The sequence below is a fragment of the Macrotis lagotis genome, chromosome 6 (genome assembly GCF_037893015.1).
Source record: "Macrotis lagotis isolate mMagLag1 chromosome 6, bilby.v1.9.chrom.fasta, whole genome shotgun sequence".
Lineage (NCBI taxonomy): Eukaryota > Metazoa > Chordata > Mammalia > Peramelemorphia > Peramelidae > Macrotis > Macrotis lagotis.
The window spans coordinates 96996595-97013389 of record NC_133663.1 but is presented as its reverse complement, the minus strand read 5'-3'; the positions used below and the strand labels follow the sequence as shown (position 1 = coordinate 97013389).

The window sequence follows — 16795 nt, the reverse complement described above, 5'->3', positions numbered from 1 at the left end:
GAAGAAGAACTTTTGGATGCCATTAGGCTCCTTTTATATAGCAAAGTACCTGGTACTGATTCTGTTCCAATTGAGATTTACAGAGTCTATTGCTCTTATAAAAGTTGGCTGAAATTTTCTTGTTGTATGGCAAGAGGAGGTTATTATCCTACAGGAGTTCAAGGTTGCTTCCCTTTGTCCATCTCTATAAAGATAAAGGAAATAGATTTCCCTTTGACAGCTGCAAGAGGGTCTTTTTTTCAGTCCCAAGATTCTTGACAGAGTCCTCCTTAATAGGCCAATCCTTCACCTGGAAGATGGTCACCTCCCTGAGAGACAGTGTGGCTTCAGAAAGGACCAAGAAATGATTGATATGGTGTTTGCTGCCGATAACTCCAGAAGAAACACCAGGACCAGAACAGAGGTATGTATACAAAGTTTATAGACCTGACCAAGGCCGTTGATACTATCAGTCTCAAGGATTTATGGAAAATTATGTCAAAACCTGATATTTCAACAAGTTTATCAGTATTGTTCATCAATTTCAGTGTCATGCTTGCCTGGGTTTTGGACAATGAATGATGTTCTCATGCTTTTCAAATCACCAGTGGAGTGAAACAAGGCTATATACTTACTTCCATTCTTTTCAGCATAAGGTTTTCAGCCATATTATCAAATGCTTTCAAAGAGGATGAACATGGCATCAAAATTACTTACCACATTGATGGTAAATTCATCAATTTGAAGATGCTACAAGCCAAGACAAGGAATTGATGGATGGTGCATAATTTTTTGTTTGCAGATGATTGTGCATGCAATGTAGCCTATGAAACTGAGATGCTTGTACTAATTTTGGCCTCATAATTAACATTAAGAAAACATAGGTGTAGAGCGGCTAGGTGGCATAGTGGATAAAGCACCTGCCTTGGAGTCAGGAGTACCTGGGTTCAAATCCAGTCTCAGACACTTAATAACTACCTAGCTGTGTGGCCTTGGGCAAGCCACTTAACCCCATTTGCCTTGCAAAAACCTAAAAAAAATGTTTTTATGGTCACCCTTCATTTTTAGATTACATTTATCTGAACATATCGCCCCATCCTATCCATTGGTTAGTTGACTGTTCATATGGACTAGATGTGCCCGACCTCTGGTAAAGTATTCCAAATTTGTAATGCTCTTATAAGCCACAGTCAGACTTATCATAACTTAATTCTAACATGGTGATGTCATTTTGATCCTCTTTGTAAATGAAGAACAGTCAACTAACCAATATGTCAATAATGGATTATTGAACTGTAAAAATGAAGAAAAATATATACAGTTGTGTGTATATATGAAAAGACTTGACATAAGTACAATGGATAAAATCACAATGACTGTAACCATACAAATAAAAATGACTGTTGAAAACTATCTTTACATGTAATTGGAAACACAAATTAATTAAATATTTACAGAAAAATAAATTTAATAATAAAATTAAGACAACTGTGACACTATGACCCTGTATAATTAGTGGCTATTTTGCTTGAAATAGTTTTTAGAAGCATCTAGTCTATGGAATCCAACCCAGAGAAGAAGGACCCCAGGTACAAAGTATATGAGATAGGGAAATATTTAATGAAGAATGAGGCTTTAGCTTGTCCTTAGCTTGAGGTAAGGAAATAGGATATTAGGGTTTAGAACCAGAGTGGAAAATAAGTCTAGGAACAACATAGATTCAGTGAATAAAACCTTTGCCTTAGAGTCTCTGGTTCTATTGTCTGATTATAGTTTAGAATCAGAGTTCTTAGCATTATTGTATATTTTAGGCCTCTTTGGTAGTCTGGTGAATCTTATTGATCCATTCTCTGAAAAAAAATTTAAATGTATAAAATATATAGATTACAAAGGAAGTCAATTAAATTGAAATTCAGTTATCAATGTATTAGAAGGGGAAAATAAGTTTTTGAACCCCAAACTAAGAATCCTGGGACCCTGAAGTGATAATTTAAAAATATAGGTCAATCAGAAATGAAGATGATGGAGGGAAGGAGGCTGAGAACTTCCAGAAGTTATAATAACAAATATTAAATAATAAATACTTGTTGACTTGTATAGAGAAAGGTAAAAGGGCTTCAACCCAAAGGGGAGATAGATTGAGGGCCAGATGAGAAATCATGTTTTCTGTTAATGTTTTTTTTATGAGTAATTTATGGAACAAAAGCATTATAGTCACAAGTCTAAGGTCAAATAGACTAGGGGGAAAAAGGGGTACCATTCATTGTTTTAGGACAAAATGACAGAAGCCCATAGAAAACTTGTCAGCAATGTGAGCTAAAAATAACTACCAAAGACCCTAAGATCCTACGTCCATATCTAAAGAAAGATTGGGGAAAGTAACCAGTCATTAAACACAGGCTCTGGCAGATTTTAAATAGCCAAGACATTGCTATATGTGTTTACCTTCTAGAGGAGAGGTAGTATGGCATAATTGACAAGACACTGGACATAGTCAGGAAAAACCAGATTTGATGACCACCTAAGATAGATACTAGCAATTCTGGGAAAATCTTAGTTTCCGTGTCATAAAAGGGGGGAAATAACGAGACTCAAGGGGCATAAGATAGAGATAGCCAGCAGTCAGAAGACCCAACATCTGACACATATTGCCTGTGTAACTGAAGTCAATTCACTTAACCCTACTGTGCCTTCAGGCAACTAAGTTCATGTTATCAGAGCAGGTTACCATCTACATTAACAGAGGAAGTTTCCTATCAATGAAATCAGAGGTGTCGTGCAAAAGAAAAAAATTACTATTATTCACTTCAAGTATTTTTGTGACCATAGATGAAATGATATATTCAAGGCACTTTTCAAACTGTAACAAAAGACATAAAGGTTGCTCTAGCATATCCAATATATATAGTCAATTCTTGTCCTCCATCAACTTCCAAAATGACTTTCCTAAAGTTTGCCTGACCACGTGACACTCTTCACACCCACCCCTACTCAATAGCCTTTAGTGGCTCCCTATTACCTCCAGGATCAAATATCAAAACTTGTTTGGCAATTATATACATTCACCACTTGACCCTTTTCCTTCTTTCCATTCTTTGTATACTCCATTCCCCTTAATACATTCTATTATCCAGTGACAACTAATCTCCTTGTTATTCCTCCATCTTCCAACTCCATGCTTTTTTGGAGTCTGTCCCTCATGCCTGGAATGTTCTCCTTCTTCCTGGTTTCCCTGGATTCTTTCTTTCCCACTGAGGTTACTTTCCATCTTCATTGTATATATATATCTTGTAGGTACAATTTAGTTTTACATATTGTCTACTCCATTAAAATGGGAGTTCTTTGAGGGGAAATACCATGTTCTTCCCTTTATCTATAGCTTTAATGTTTAACACAGTACTTAGAATATACTGAGTTAATAAATATTTGTTGATTAACTAAATAAAAAATACTGAAAGTTAGAACTGAACTAAATTAAGAACAAGACGCACAGAAGAAGAGTCAAGTAAGGCCACATTCTCTGTAATTGGCATATTGAGTCATCTTTCAGCCTCCTATATATTGTCAATCATACTCTTTTTAAAAAAAGGGTTGCTACCCTCCTTTCACATAGCAGGTGTTAATACTTTCCCCAAATGCTTGGTAATTACTTTTTAAATACTAAGGATTTCTTAGGGGTAAGGAAAGGGAGGAGAAGTTCAGAAAAACTCTGCCTGTTTCTTCTGAAGTGTCAGCTGGTTACTGGGAACCTAGTTCAAAGAGGGAAAGTGATTGATATTGTGAAACCTAAAGGGGCTTTCAGTAAGCTCAGTCTTGGAACTTGCTGGTACTATAAAGTAATACCATCACTTAGTAGAGGGTAGCAGGAAGGTATGGGTGACCTCTTACCTCCCCACAATCCTGATGTTCAAAAATTTTCAAAACTGCATTTTTAATCATTTATTAAAAGAAACCTGAAGAATTATTGTCACATGCTAAGTCATCAGAGATAAATGGACAGATACAATATAAAAATACAACTATATGTGTGTGAATATACATATATATTTTATATGTATATATATATATATATATATATATATATATATATATATATACAGTTCTGTATATCTTTTAGGTATCTCATTGATTGAAGAGTTATATACCACCTCTTTCCCCCATAACTTTTCCCATAAAACAAATATAAAATAAAAAAACAAGGAAAACCCATTTTAAAGCATTTTACATGTAAAATGGTTCACATTTAAATCCTCAAATACATTTCAAGTACATTATCACAATCGAAACTCATAGAAACAAAGTAGGCTACTATTATCATCAACCCTATGCCACCTTATGTCAGTCACACCATCACCCATGTGCCTATACACCTGGAACAAGTAAAAGTTTATGAAGAGCAAAAAATTTAATTGTATTCTTTTTATGGCTTGTGCCACAGAAAACAAAACAGAATGAGCTAGTGACTCTTTAGTTCTTATATTCAAAGCCGTCTTATAGGCAAAGAAAAGAGATAGGTGACTAGCATTAACCTCATTTTATTAATTGAGAATCAGGTCATATAAGAGTCAAGTGACTTGTCTGTAAATGAGACAAGGACTGGAACTGGACCTGTGATTACATTAGCATAAGGAACTTCCAGATGAAGAAAATTCTTTTACCAAGGCAGGTAAGTACCTTGTCTGTAACTTAAAGTCATAGAAAGTATCTAGAGTGATGAGAGATCAAGTGATTTGGTCTCAGTCACACAGAGAGGCAGAATATGGACTTAAATCTTATTGGTTCCAAGGTCAGAGCTGTACCCCACTACAACAAACCACCTCTCACCTTCAAATAGCCAGGATTATTTCCAGCATTCTGTGTGACCTCCATAAATGCCTTTCCCTAAGAAGCTCAAAACAGTTTGTTGTTACAATACAGGGCATTGTCCCAGGTTCTATAGGGAATGACAAATGTCCCTCAAGAAGCTCACAGTTTTTGCATCCCAACATTTCTGTGAAACTTTTAGGAGGTTTCAGAATTATTCTGGAGAAGCAGGAGAAACAGTGTCTCCTGGCAGTGAGGGTCCCAAAACATAAAGAGCAGAGCATCTATCAAATACTCTTCTTTTTTGAGGCAATCAGGGTTAAGTCATTTACCAGGGTCATACAACTAGTATCTGAGATCAGGTTTTAATTCAGGTCTTTCTGACTGTGGAGTCAATACTCTATTCACTGTTCCACCTTGTTGCCCCATATCAGACACTCTTTAAGGAAATCCACCTTACTAAGGTCTAGAATTAAATTCTTTCTACTATAGAAGTTGAGTGGCTTCCTAGGTAACCCTACAAATCAAAGATGGAGTAAGAGAATTTAACCTAAATCTCTAGCACCGTATGTCTGCTTTTATTTAACCACATCACCTGTAACACTAAAGTGTTCTCAAAAGGAGGTGCACCACTTCATTCTTGGATAGTAGAGTAAAGGTGGATCCTTTCCCTAACAAGCACACCTCTTCAGTTTGTATCATTATTGCTTTTATTATCAGACATATACACAGAAAAATCTTGGCTTCAGCATGTTCCAAGATCCCTAGCATTCTGACTAAAGCACCCCAATGGGGAAGAAATAAGGTATGTATATTGAATAAAGGTATAAATGACTCTGAGTCTTTTCTTTCTTTCTCAATGTCAAAATGAAAAAAAGGTCTCTCGGGCCTGACTAGAATAAGCTATAGCTATGGAAGTAGAAGCATTGATATCATGCACCATTGATGGACATGACGTAAGTGTTATGAGTGTTTCATCCTTCAGAAATTCAATCTCTTGAATTAGTTAAAGCCTTTGCTAGGATTTATAGATTCATCTTTCCTTAGCTGTGCCAAGGAGATACAAGAAACATTTATATACAAAACACAGTTCAGTGGAGCACCCCCCCAATATAGGGTTTTTGCAAATTTCACAATTGTTCATGTTCTCTATCTCTTGAAAATATTGTTGATTGCCTTGTATATATTTTATCTTTACTTATTTATGAATGTGTTGAAATCCTTTCAATAGAATATAAGCTCCTTGGGGACAAGGACTATTGATTTCATCTTTTTTTTTACAACCAGCAACTAGCACAGTCTTTGATATACTTAACAAATACTTACTGAATTATAATAAGAATAAGATTCTACTACTATTCCAACCCCTAAAAATCTCTTAAGATGCAAAAATAATACAAATGTAATTAAGAAAACTCAACTTGGACTATAAGAGCATAAGCTACAGAGACATGGAAGCATTTCACTTTTTTAAGAAAAACTCCACTTAACTCTTTCCCTCCTATGTATCAAGGTCATTACTATTCCTTCTGAAAGAAAAGATCATAATTCAGGAGGTAACCATCATTGTAGACATATAGTTTTTGATCAAGGGGGTGGTAGTTGACACTCTGTATTCTCTCTAACATTTTATCCATGATGATGCTCAGTCTGCCCTCTACACCAGTGTTTGTATCATAATAGTAAAAAATCTCTTCCTTGATGGTATTCACAGGTCGAATGGCATATAGAACCCCACATACAATGAATGCGTTGGTGACAGCTGGCTTATACTGACGGGTTTGCCAAGTTTGTAGAACCTCAAGTGATGTGTCATTGAGTTTACTTATCACAATGTTACCAGTACTGGCTTCAGTTGCATAGATAACCCACAGTCCACTTTCATCCACAGCAAAGTCCATATCTTGCCAGTTGACACCGGCATAGGAAAAGCGGTTGTTATAGGTGGCATCGGGAAGAGTCCGTCTCAATGCAAGTGTGTTGGATTTTAAATCAAGTTTGCCAATGTCACGTGTTGTATAATAGTTGAAGTACATGAAGTTGTTGTAAACGACCATACCACTTCCATCTCCATTCTTGTATGTATATTGCAGACTATTTCGGTAGACCAGCAAGTCATCCATTGTGTTGTAAAGTCGATAAGTCTGTAGGTACCTATCTGAGTATAAGGGTGCCACCCAGTAGAGAGTTTTGTTTGGATCCTCTGGGCTGTAATCTTTTCCCCAGGCTCCATACCTATAGGAACTCCCTAGCCAATTTAGTTGAACAACAAGAGGTTTGCTGATGTTTGCCACACCGCCATGACCACAGCTTCCTATATCCAGGGAGAAAATAAAATGAATATTTTTAGAACTGAAGAAATAGAAGATCCAGATGTCATAAAATTCAAACAACCAAAAGAAGTCATAAATGATCTCCTCTAGAGACTTAATAATAGTGGGTCTAGAAGACAGACAAAAATCTCAGTTCTGTTTCAGCTTCTGAGGCTGACTTCCTACCACCCTTAAGCAAATTACTTAATCTTCCTTTAAATTAGTCTTCTGTGTTAGAAACAGGAGTAAAGACTAAACCTATAATTTATGCAAATAGGAAACTCTACCAAGTTTTAGAGCGCTGGGAAGTTAAATGACTTGCTCAAAATCATATCATGTGTAAGAAATAGGACTTGAACCCAGGTCTTCCTAGCATTGTTAAATTCTCTATGCTGAGCTGCCTCTGCATCGTTATGTAAATGGAGATCATTCAGATAGCTTTCCCAATGTTCTTTATTTCTTTAGAAGGTATTGTGCAACCCTTCTTCTGGGGGTATTTATGTTTGTTTGTTTGTTTGTTTGTAAATATAGGAACTAAGGCAGGAAAACATGCTAACTTGATATGATAGAGTACTTTACATACAGACAGGAAAACCTGGGTCCAAAGCCCTGCTCTGCCACTTAGCAGCTCTGTGATTATGGTCAAATCACTTAAAGAAGAGGAAGAAGAGGGCAAGAAGTATTTATTGACCAACTATCTGCTAGCTAAGCACTGTGCTAAGCACTTTATGTTCTTGGGATTTTTTTGTTTTGTTTTCTTTTTAGTTTTTGCAAGGCAATGGGGTTAAGTAGCTTGCCCAAGGCCATGCAGCTAGGTAATTATTAAGTGTCTGAGGTCAGATTTGAACTCAGGTCCTCCTGACTCCAGGGCCGGTGCTCTCTCTATTCACTGTGCCACCTAACTTCCCCCTGTGCTAAGCATTTTAAAGAAATTTTCTCATTTAGTTCTCAGAACCCTAAGAAGTAGTTGCCATTATTATCCCCATTTTACATTTGGGGAAATTGAGTCAAACAGAGGTTAAATGATATGCCTAGGGTCACACCTCTAGGAACAATCTGAGGCTGGATTAGAACTCGGGTGTTTCTAATTCTATCTGCCTCAAACTCACTACTCAATCTCAATGTTCTATCTATAAAAGACAAATACTGTTCACATCATGAACACTTTGAAACACTTTGAAAACCTAAAAGCTCAATGCAAATGTGACCCAATCCAAAAGAAAAATCCGGCAGTGAGAGTGTTGTCACCACTACTTTCCAAATTCCCATCCTGTCCCAAATAAGCTGTCAACTAATATTTAATAAGGTGTTTACTAATGACAATTTAAGGTTCCTCTCCATTCAGGAAGTATTACCCCCTAATGAGGGATCTTAAAAATTGAGGAAATTTAAGCTTTAATTCTGGCTTTTCTGGTACCCTTGAATAGTCAATGGAAAAGAGATATATTTACAAGAGCTAGCATTCACATAGTTCTTTAAAGTCTAAAACCATGCTATCTCTATTATATCATACTTGAGGTCCCCAATAATTCTATGAAGTAGTAAGGGTGACTATTATTGGTTCTATTTCACAGATTAGGAAATTGAGACTACTCAGAACAGAAACATGAAAGAGATACGACTGACACATAACAAGTGAATGTCAGAAAAAAGATTTGAACTCAGGTCCAGCACCTTAGCTATTATGTCACACTTCTCCTATTTTACTACAAGGCAGCCTGACATATCTTTCAAAGAGCTCCTGACATAACCACTGACTATATATTTTGGAAGGTCACCTTGCCATGAAAGAACCATGCTGCTCTTTTTGTTCCATTCTGACCCTGACAAAATGTATACACTACAGAAGACCCCCAAATCACTGATATAGCCAATCCATCGGAAAAATACCCTATCTGTAACATGAATAAATGATTCAAGATAGGTATCTGGCCCTCCTCATAGCTCTCATTCTGTAATGACTGTCAATCCAAATAGTTCATGAGCTATAAAGAGAACAGAGTTCTGCCACTATTTTTGAAATAACATTCCAAGTAGTTTACTACCCAATTTCTGAAAACCATTTCAGACTTTCTCTTAGAAAGAAAGGGGGGAAAACACCTAGTGAGGTGGCTTATCACAAAACACAGCAAATTCAATTTCAAAAACATTTTAGGTCATTCACCCTCTCTCTCTCTCTCTCTCTCTCTCTCTCTCTCTCTCTCTCTCTCTCTCTCTCTCTCTCTGTCTCTCTGTCTGTCTCTGTCTCTTTGTTTCTGTCTCTCTGTCTCTCTGTCTCTCTCTCTGTCTCTGGCTCTGTCTCTGTTTCTCTCTCTCTCTCCCTCCCTCCTTCTCTCTCTCTCTCTCTCTCTCTCTCTCTCTCTCTCTCTCTCTCTCTCTCTCTCCCCAAGCTGTTCAGAGTAAAGCAGGCGGGGGATAGAAGGGAAAAGAGCCAGAGTTACTCATTGTACATTGGCTTAAGTGCATGGGTAAGATCAGTGAAGCTTACCAAGTCCATAAGGAGAGTGGGAGCCAAGAGCAGAGATCCAATGACTTGCCTAAGATTAGTATTGTGTGGAGAAAAAAATCCAAGCTTTTGTCTCCGAATTACTGCCACTTACTGCAACAGAGGACAGTCCCACATTCTTGGTTTCTCAAGGACTGCTCAAAGGTGAAACTATTACAAGAAATCTTTCCTTTATTTTTCAAATGTGGCTGCATTTTTGTTTCAGAATTAAGTATGTGTCCCTTAAATGTTCCCATAAATCTGCAACTGGGTGAGAAAATCTACCAACCATTACAGCAGGTAGAGAAATGAAACCACTCTGTACCCAACCTCAAATAATTTTGCATATCATTAAGCTGAACACAGTCATGGGTTTATTTTAATAATGCATGTCCCATTTCATAAATAAAAAAGTGTGTTCAGCCAAGAGACTGCTTTCCACCAAAGAAATAATAAATAAAATTATAAATTATTATTTCTTCCCCTAAAAGTGATCTCTCAGATGAATGCTTGTTTGCTTTTGTTTATGAAACAATGCATGAATTATTAAAATAAAGTTAGCTGTGTGTTCAGTTTAATGATAACAGAAACTGTGTTAAGATTCCATGTGCTATAAACTGAGTTTCTTATTTGAAATTTTTTCCAGAGTATTTATTTATTTATTAAATTATGCTATACTGTGTAGTAGTGAGCAAGGGTTACTTTTTCTCTTCACCTGATCAAAAGAATTCACAATTATTTACTCAGCACCCAATTTTCCTGATGCAAACTTGGAAAGGAAATAAGGAACTATCCCAAATAAGTAAGTACCATGTCCTTTTTATAAAAAGTATATTAAGACATTCCTTATTCAGGCTCTCAGGTAATTCAGCTTTTATATGCCCAAATTCTAAACCGTGGCAGGCACAGTGTGTTTTTTGTTGGAAAACCACAACTAGTTTGGAAAGATTTCTCATTCTAAAATGAAGACATTTCACAAACAAGTCTCATACATGTATTATAATCACATACATGTAATATTCATTCACTTATTCAAGAGAATTTGTTAAGTAGCTATTATTTGTCAAACACTCTGTTAGGCCCTGGAGGAACAAAAAAAAGTAAGGGACCCCTCAAGGAGCATACATTCTATATGGGGGGGGGGAGAATAATATCTAAGTTTCCATGAAGACAGTAAACATAATTCAAATAAACATAATAGAAATTTAAGTTTCCAGAAACATAAATACAAAATCTCTACCAAGTAGATACAAAGTAATGTTAAGGAGATAGGGCACCAGTAACTGAGACAACATAGTTTTTCATACTTACAATGTTCCTATGAGATGGACAGGATAGGAGGTTTTAACCTCCATGTATTTTATGAAGAAATTAAAATTTCCATAGGTAAATCACTTCCCCAAGGTTACACAGACCCAGAGATTAGACTAAAACCTTGTTCTCTGGTCTGGTGGTCTTTTTCACCACATTATAGTTATTTCTTAACTGACCTGGTATTATTGTCTTCTTCTTTAACCTACTTATTCCTCTATTCTCTTCTTTCATCACTTCTTCAATCTGACACAAGAATTGTGCCCTTGATTATACCTATAGTGGAGAGATGGAGAGTAGCTGCCTCACTGAGGACTCAACTGGTTATTTCCAGTTAGGTAACATAGCTCCCTCCTTCCTTTTTCCCTTCTTTTATTCCCTCTCTCCCTCCCTTTCTCCTTTCCTGCTCTATTCTCCCTCTCTCCTCTCTCTCCATCCACACAGAGAATGATACTTTTACTGTATAGGTGTTCTGCTCAAAGGAATATAAATTTTGATCTCTAAAACTCACATGATATCTTGGGTTTTATGGATGAGATTTCTTTCCTAAGATCAATAACTTAAATCTAAATAATTCTGATTCTCATTGATTGACCAAGCCTTAATTACTGAATGGCCATTGCCTCAAACTGAACCTGGGAAAAATTTTAGCTTAAAAAAAAAACCAAAGTCTCACAATGCATCGGGATCATTTCCAGTACTCTTGATCTACATCTTGCCCTTGGACCCAAACGTCAGAGGAGAAAATGAGACTGGTAATTTTGCATAGACCTCCCTCATTTGAATCCAATTCACTTGCATGTCACAGCATCACCTTCCTAATGTCACATGGTCCTCTTTGACAACAAAGGGCAAAAAATAACAATAACCCTAGTCTATGGTGAACAATAGAGGAGTTAGCCTACACTGCAGAAAGATCAATAATGATGAATAAGAGGAAGGAAGACCATATAGACCATACCAGATTGTCCTTGTCTTCTCAAAGAAATAATAGAAAACCCCAGGTCTGCTTTCCCAACTCAGATTTATTTTCACTTCCAACCTCACCCTCTACTCAGAGCTGCAGAAACATTTGTTCTCATTGCTCTGGATATTCGCACAAGCTTCAGTCAATTGTTTCTTTAATTCCAAAGTCTTAAAAACATCATTCCTCCTTCCTTCCTATTTCTCATTCCAACCCTCTTGACTTGTTCCACATTACCCTTCCTGTTTGAACAGAGGTCCATTCCTTTCTCATCTGTTATTCAACATCTGTCTCGAAGAAATGACCAACTTTGCATTGTTCCAATACAACAAAAAGAAACATTTGGCACCAACAAAAGCAAGTAGTCTTTGTAGGGGATCAGATAGGGTATCGAAGAACTAGCTCTCTGTTGGATCTAGATTGCTTGTGGCATAGTAGATAAGAATGCTGGACCTGGGTCAGGAAAACCTGAATTTGAATCTGGCCATAGATGTTTCCTAGTTTTGTGTAACTTTGGGCAAGGATAGTAACTTCTGCCTGCCTTAATTTCTTTAAGTATAAAGTGGGAATTTGGAATTTATATCACCTACTTCCCAGGGTTGTTGTAAAGATCCAATGGGATAATATTTATAAAGCATTTTAGAAATCTTAAAATGCTAAATAAATACTAGCTATTATTATTATTATTATTATTACTTTTTTCTCAAAAAGCAGCTATAAATACTTTCAAATTCACTCCCTAGCCTAGTTTTGTACAGTGGAAAGAATCTTTCTGTAGCGTCTGAAGCCAAGACTATGAATTTCTGACTTGTCTTACCTCGAGCAAATTGCCAACCTTAGTCTTGTTACCAGTTAAATAAGGGAATTGAACCAGGTGTTCTTTGGGATCCTCTCCAAACCTAAATCCTAATGATCCTTATGAACTCTGAGAAACTTTGGGAGAAATTCTTGTCTTCGATACAAGCAAAGGAAAATGAAAATTTTCTTCCCTATCCATTAGGAACAATTGAGAGACTAGTTCCATCCAGTCACCTGCATGACATAACATTGGATTTGGAATTAGAAGACCTGGGTTTGTATGTCTTATTTTCCTAATTTATTTCTTGTTACTTATGTGATCTTAGACAAGTCATTTAAATTCAAGAGGCCTTGATATCTTCATTTAGATACCTTCTGATATCTTATAAGATACCTTCTGGCTCTTAATAATCTTAATTCATAGGAGCAGTCATCTTGGTAGTTATGGTTAAGTTGTTTGGGGGTTTTGTTTTGGGTTTTTTTTTTTGCATTTCTGAATTTGCTGGGCAGCTCCTCAGTACTCTTTAAATGAACTTGGGAAACCATAATTCAGAAATGATTCAAGCAAACTCCACTGTGACTATTTTAAAAGTGCTGTGGTTAATGGCATTTTCTAAAATGCCATTTTTAGATATCTTCAAAAAAGTATGCTCTAATCTTAGATCTACGATTAATGCTATAAGCTATTAATGCCATATAATACTAATACTATCCAGACCTCATAATAATCTCCCAAGGGCAGGTCACTTAACCTTATCTGAGTAAGAGGAGAATACTATTGACTTAGGATATCAACAAAATTTAATGGTCATAGCTATCAAATTCCAGCTAAAGGCTTAAAGAAATAGGACAGTTGAGTACACAGCTTCAGGCTGAATCCTTCACTAGTTTCTGAAAAATGCATTATTTCCCTTTCGCAGATTAACTTTACCTGTGTATCAATCAATCAGTATTCATTAAGTACCTCTAAAGTGTCTAACGCTGTGTTAAACATAGAATCATATAAAGATTTTGAGTTTAAAGAGACCTTAAAGGTCATTTCATTTACACATACTCCTCACAAATAAGCAAATCAACTTGCTGAGAAGTGACCTGTTATTCAAAGCCAAATCTTCTGATATTAAATCCAACACTCTCTCCACTAGATCACATTGCTTTCCCATGACCGAAATCTATCTCTAGAGCTTCTAATCTAGTCTCGCCTGGATGTAGTTACTTAGATGCAGCAATAGGAAGATATAGTCAGTTGGTTTTTTTTGGGCAGGCAGAGAATTAATGGGGATAAGGCCAATTATCTTGGTTCAGAGGCTTCTGTGAAATGGAGCAGAAAAGAAGGATGCTGTTTGCAGCAAAAATAAATGATAGTATGCTTGGTATGATGCTGGAAATATATTGACTGAGTCTGAGTTCTGGATGGGACAAGAGCTGGAAATTTGTAGCTGCAGGGGAGGAAAAAATGGAGCCCAGAATTCTTTTATAGCTGACACTTGCGAATAGGTTTCCTTACTTGGTTTCAGCTCTGCAGTGAAAAGTCAGACAGGCCAAATTTTAGAGTCCCATAATCGAGAGTAACTTTAATTAAAGTCTCCACAGGCTCACAACTTTGTGGTGCCTGGGGATTTTCCAAGCTCTCTCAATTCTGCATTATCAAGCAAACCAAACAGAAAGAGAGTGAGAGAAAGAAATTGATTTAAAAACATGACAAAAAGTCAGTTTAATATAAACATCATAAATATAATATGAACAAAACCTGGAGAGTAGCCAAGTGACTTGGCAGTAATTCAGGTCCATTCAAGGTTGTTGGGAAAGTGAAAGAAAATCTGGGATCAATTTGCTCAAACAACCCAGCTCAGCTTGGGGTGTCATACAAAGACTATGTGTGGGGGACCCAAGAGAGAGCTCTTAAAAAACCTAATTGAGAAACTGACCGTGCTTTATTTCCTGCCTGACTATTAAGGAATACTTCTGGCTTCCTTTGATTCTTGAGTCACTAGCTCTTGATGACCTAGGGAAATAAGGAGTTGGTATGAGCCACTGAAGGGAGTCAGAAGACCTGATTTTCTGATCCCTTCCTTGACTGTAATTAGCTGTGTAACCTTGAGCAAGTCACTCAGTCTCTCTGAATCTCAGCTTTCTTACTACAAAAAGAGACAAGTAGACTAAATTGCCTCTGAGGTTCACACAAACTCTAAAATGTTCTAAGTCTAAGGTTTTCTTAATAACTTCAAATGCTAAAATAATCTTTTCACTGGGGAGTTTTCCTGAAGTTAAGAGAGGGAAAAAATACCTTAGCATTTCCAAAAGCAAAGATCAATTCCTCTATTCACAGACTTGAATTTATCCCCATGGAAACCATAAGGAAATGTGAGGCATAAGTCTGTGCTGTAACTACTGGTAGACAAATATATGTATTTGGAGTCAAAGAATCTGGGCCTGAATTCAAGCTCTGCTCTTTTTAATGGACTAATTAAGCAACAAGCATCTATTACACATCTCATATATGCTGGGTGCCAAATGTGGGCAAGACACTTCATCATTCTGTGTCTCACTTTCCTCTTCCTGACAATGATAGAATGGAGACTATATGATATCAAGGTCCTTTCCAGTGCTATAGGCTATCGTCCGATGATCTTAATTAAAAGACAAGGGCATTTCACCTCCCTAACTAGGAAAAAATGTATCCTCAGTTTATTCCATAATTGAGGAAAAAAGACATTCTCCAATTCTCCCACTGCTGCATCACATCATGGTATCTAACCAGCTGTTAGAGGGGTTGGGAGCGATGTTAAGTGATGCTTCTACTTTGTAAAAAACTGAAAGGATTGTAACAATTGTAACTTTTTAGGTGACGTCCTATAGAAGGCAGGCACCTGGACATGTAGCACAAAGCAAGGGCTTTGAAAGAAAACTGACTGTAGGCAGTAGAAATCAATAAATATGGAAAGCACTGAGAAAGTCAATGCTATGATCCTGGCTGCTGTCAGATACTGCTTCCCTCTGTCATGGATATAGCTAGAAAGGATTGGTGACAGTGCTGCTAGCTCACACCATTTATTTAGCTTTAGAGGCTGCTTTGAGTGCACTGGAATCTTAGTCTGATTCACGGAAGGCTTTTTCATTTTATTCACTAGCTCAACAATTATAGACATATTTCTTTAAGCATAGACCAGATCTCATTCTTTCTTGTCACAAAAATTTCCAGTACTTTTCTACTAGCTACTAAACAAACTTCAAACCCCTTTGACTAGATAACTGTGGAACCATGTCTGTCACTTAAATGGTCCGAGCCTCAGTTTTCTTATCTATAAAATGGGGGTGATAACTTCCATTACAAATCCTCCTGAAAGCAAGATGGTTTAGAGGCTAGAATCAAGCCTCAGAATCAAGATCTATGCTTAAGTTCCACCTCAAGCATTTCCAGTTTCTGTGATTTGGGGCAAGTTCACTCAATCTCTCAATTCTCTGGGTAGCTTTCTAACACTCCAGTTGTGGAGAAGGTACAAACCTATATTGGGAGAGCAATTTTGCTCACCCAGGAGATCCATACAACAATCAAATACCAATCTAGTTCCTAACCCTATCACTCCATTGGGAGGGTCAAATGATAACATGTATGTAAACTCACTGTCAAACCTCAAGTAGTATATCTATGTCAGTTTTTGCTATTTCTTTCTATTGGCCAGTTGACAGCTCTGTTTCCCAGTTCTTCCTGTACTAGCCAACTTCGAGAACCTTTACCAAGGCACGTTTCCATACCTGCCTTGAGATTGTCCTCTTTACTAGTTGAATTTCCAATTTAAATCCATGGAGCCTTTCCTAATTCCCTTGGTGGCCAACAACCTCTTCTTTCTGGGAACTAGGCCAGCACTTTGTTTTGTCCTTTCTCTGATACATTTACAGCATTTTCTCTTGTATGTGCATTCACACTGTGTTTCCTTACCATGTAAACTTCAAGTCAGGGATCTCTTTATTTTACGGTGCTTTTCATATAATTGGTGCTCAATAAATGCATTGTTAATAAAATAAACTTTTAAATACCTACTCTTTGCCTAGTATTCTCTGTCCAGGGTCCTCTGAGATTTACAAAAACCAAAAGACTAGTTTCTGTCCTCCAAGAATGCATTTTTAAAAAATTAAAAGGTA

At 36.9% G+C, this 16795-nt stretch overlaps 1 protein-coding gene across 6 annotated transcripts in view; it reads right to left on the bottom strand.

Annotated features, from left to right (window-relative positions):
* Window positions 1–16795, bottom strand: part of OLFM4 (olfactomedin 4) — a 180609-nt gene that overhangs the window by 136083 nt on the left and 27731 nt on the right. For 5 of the 6 annotated variants that reach the window (XR_012469476.1, XR_012469478.1, XR_012469477.1 and 2 more), the window contains exon 6: window positions 6274–7096. Coding sequence is in view for 1 of the 6 variants with exons in the window: in XM_074191772.1 (XP_074047873.1) it covers window positions 6303–7096 (794 nt within the window). In the remaining 5 variants the exon portion in view is untranslated. Of the gene's footprint in view, window positions 1–4784; window positions 7097–16795 lie in introns of those variants that run through there. The other variant, XM_074191772.1, reaches the window with a different exon arrangement.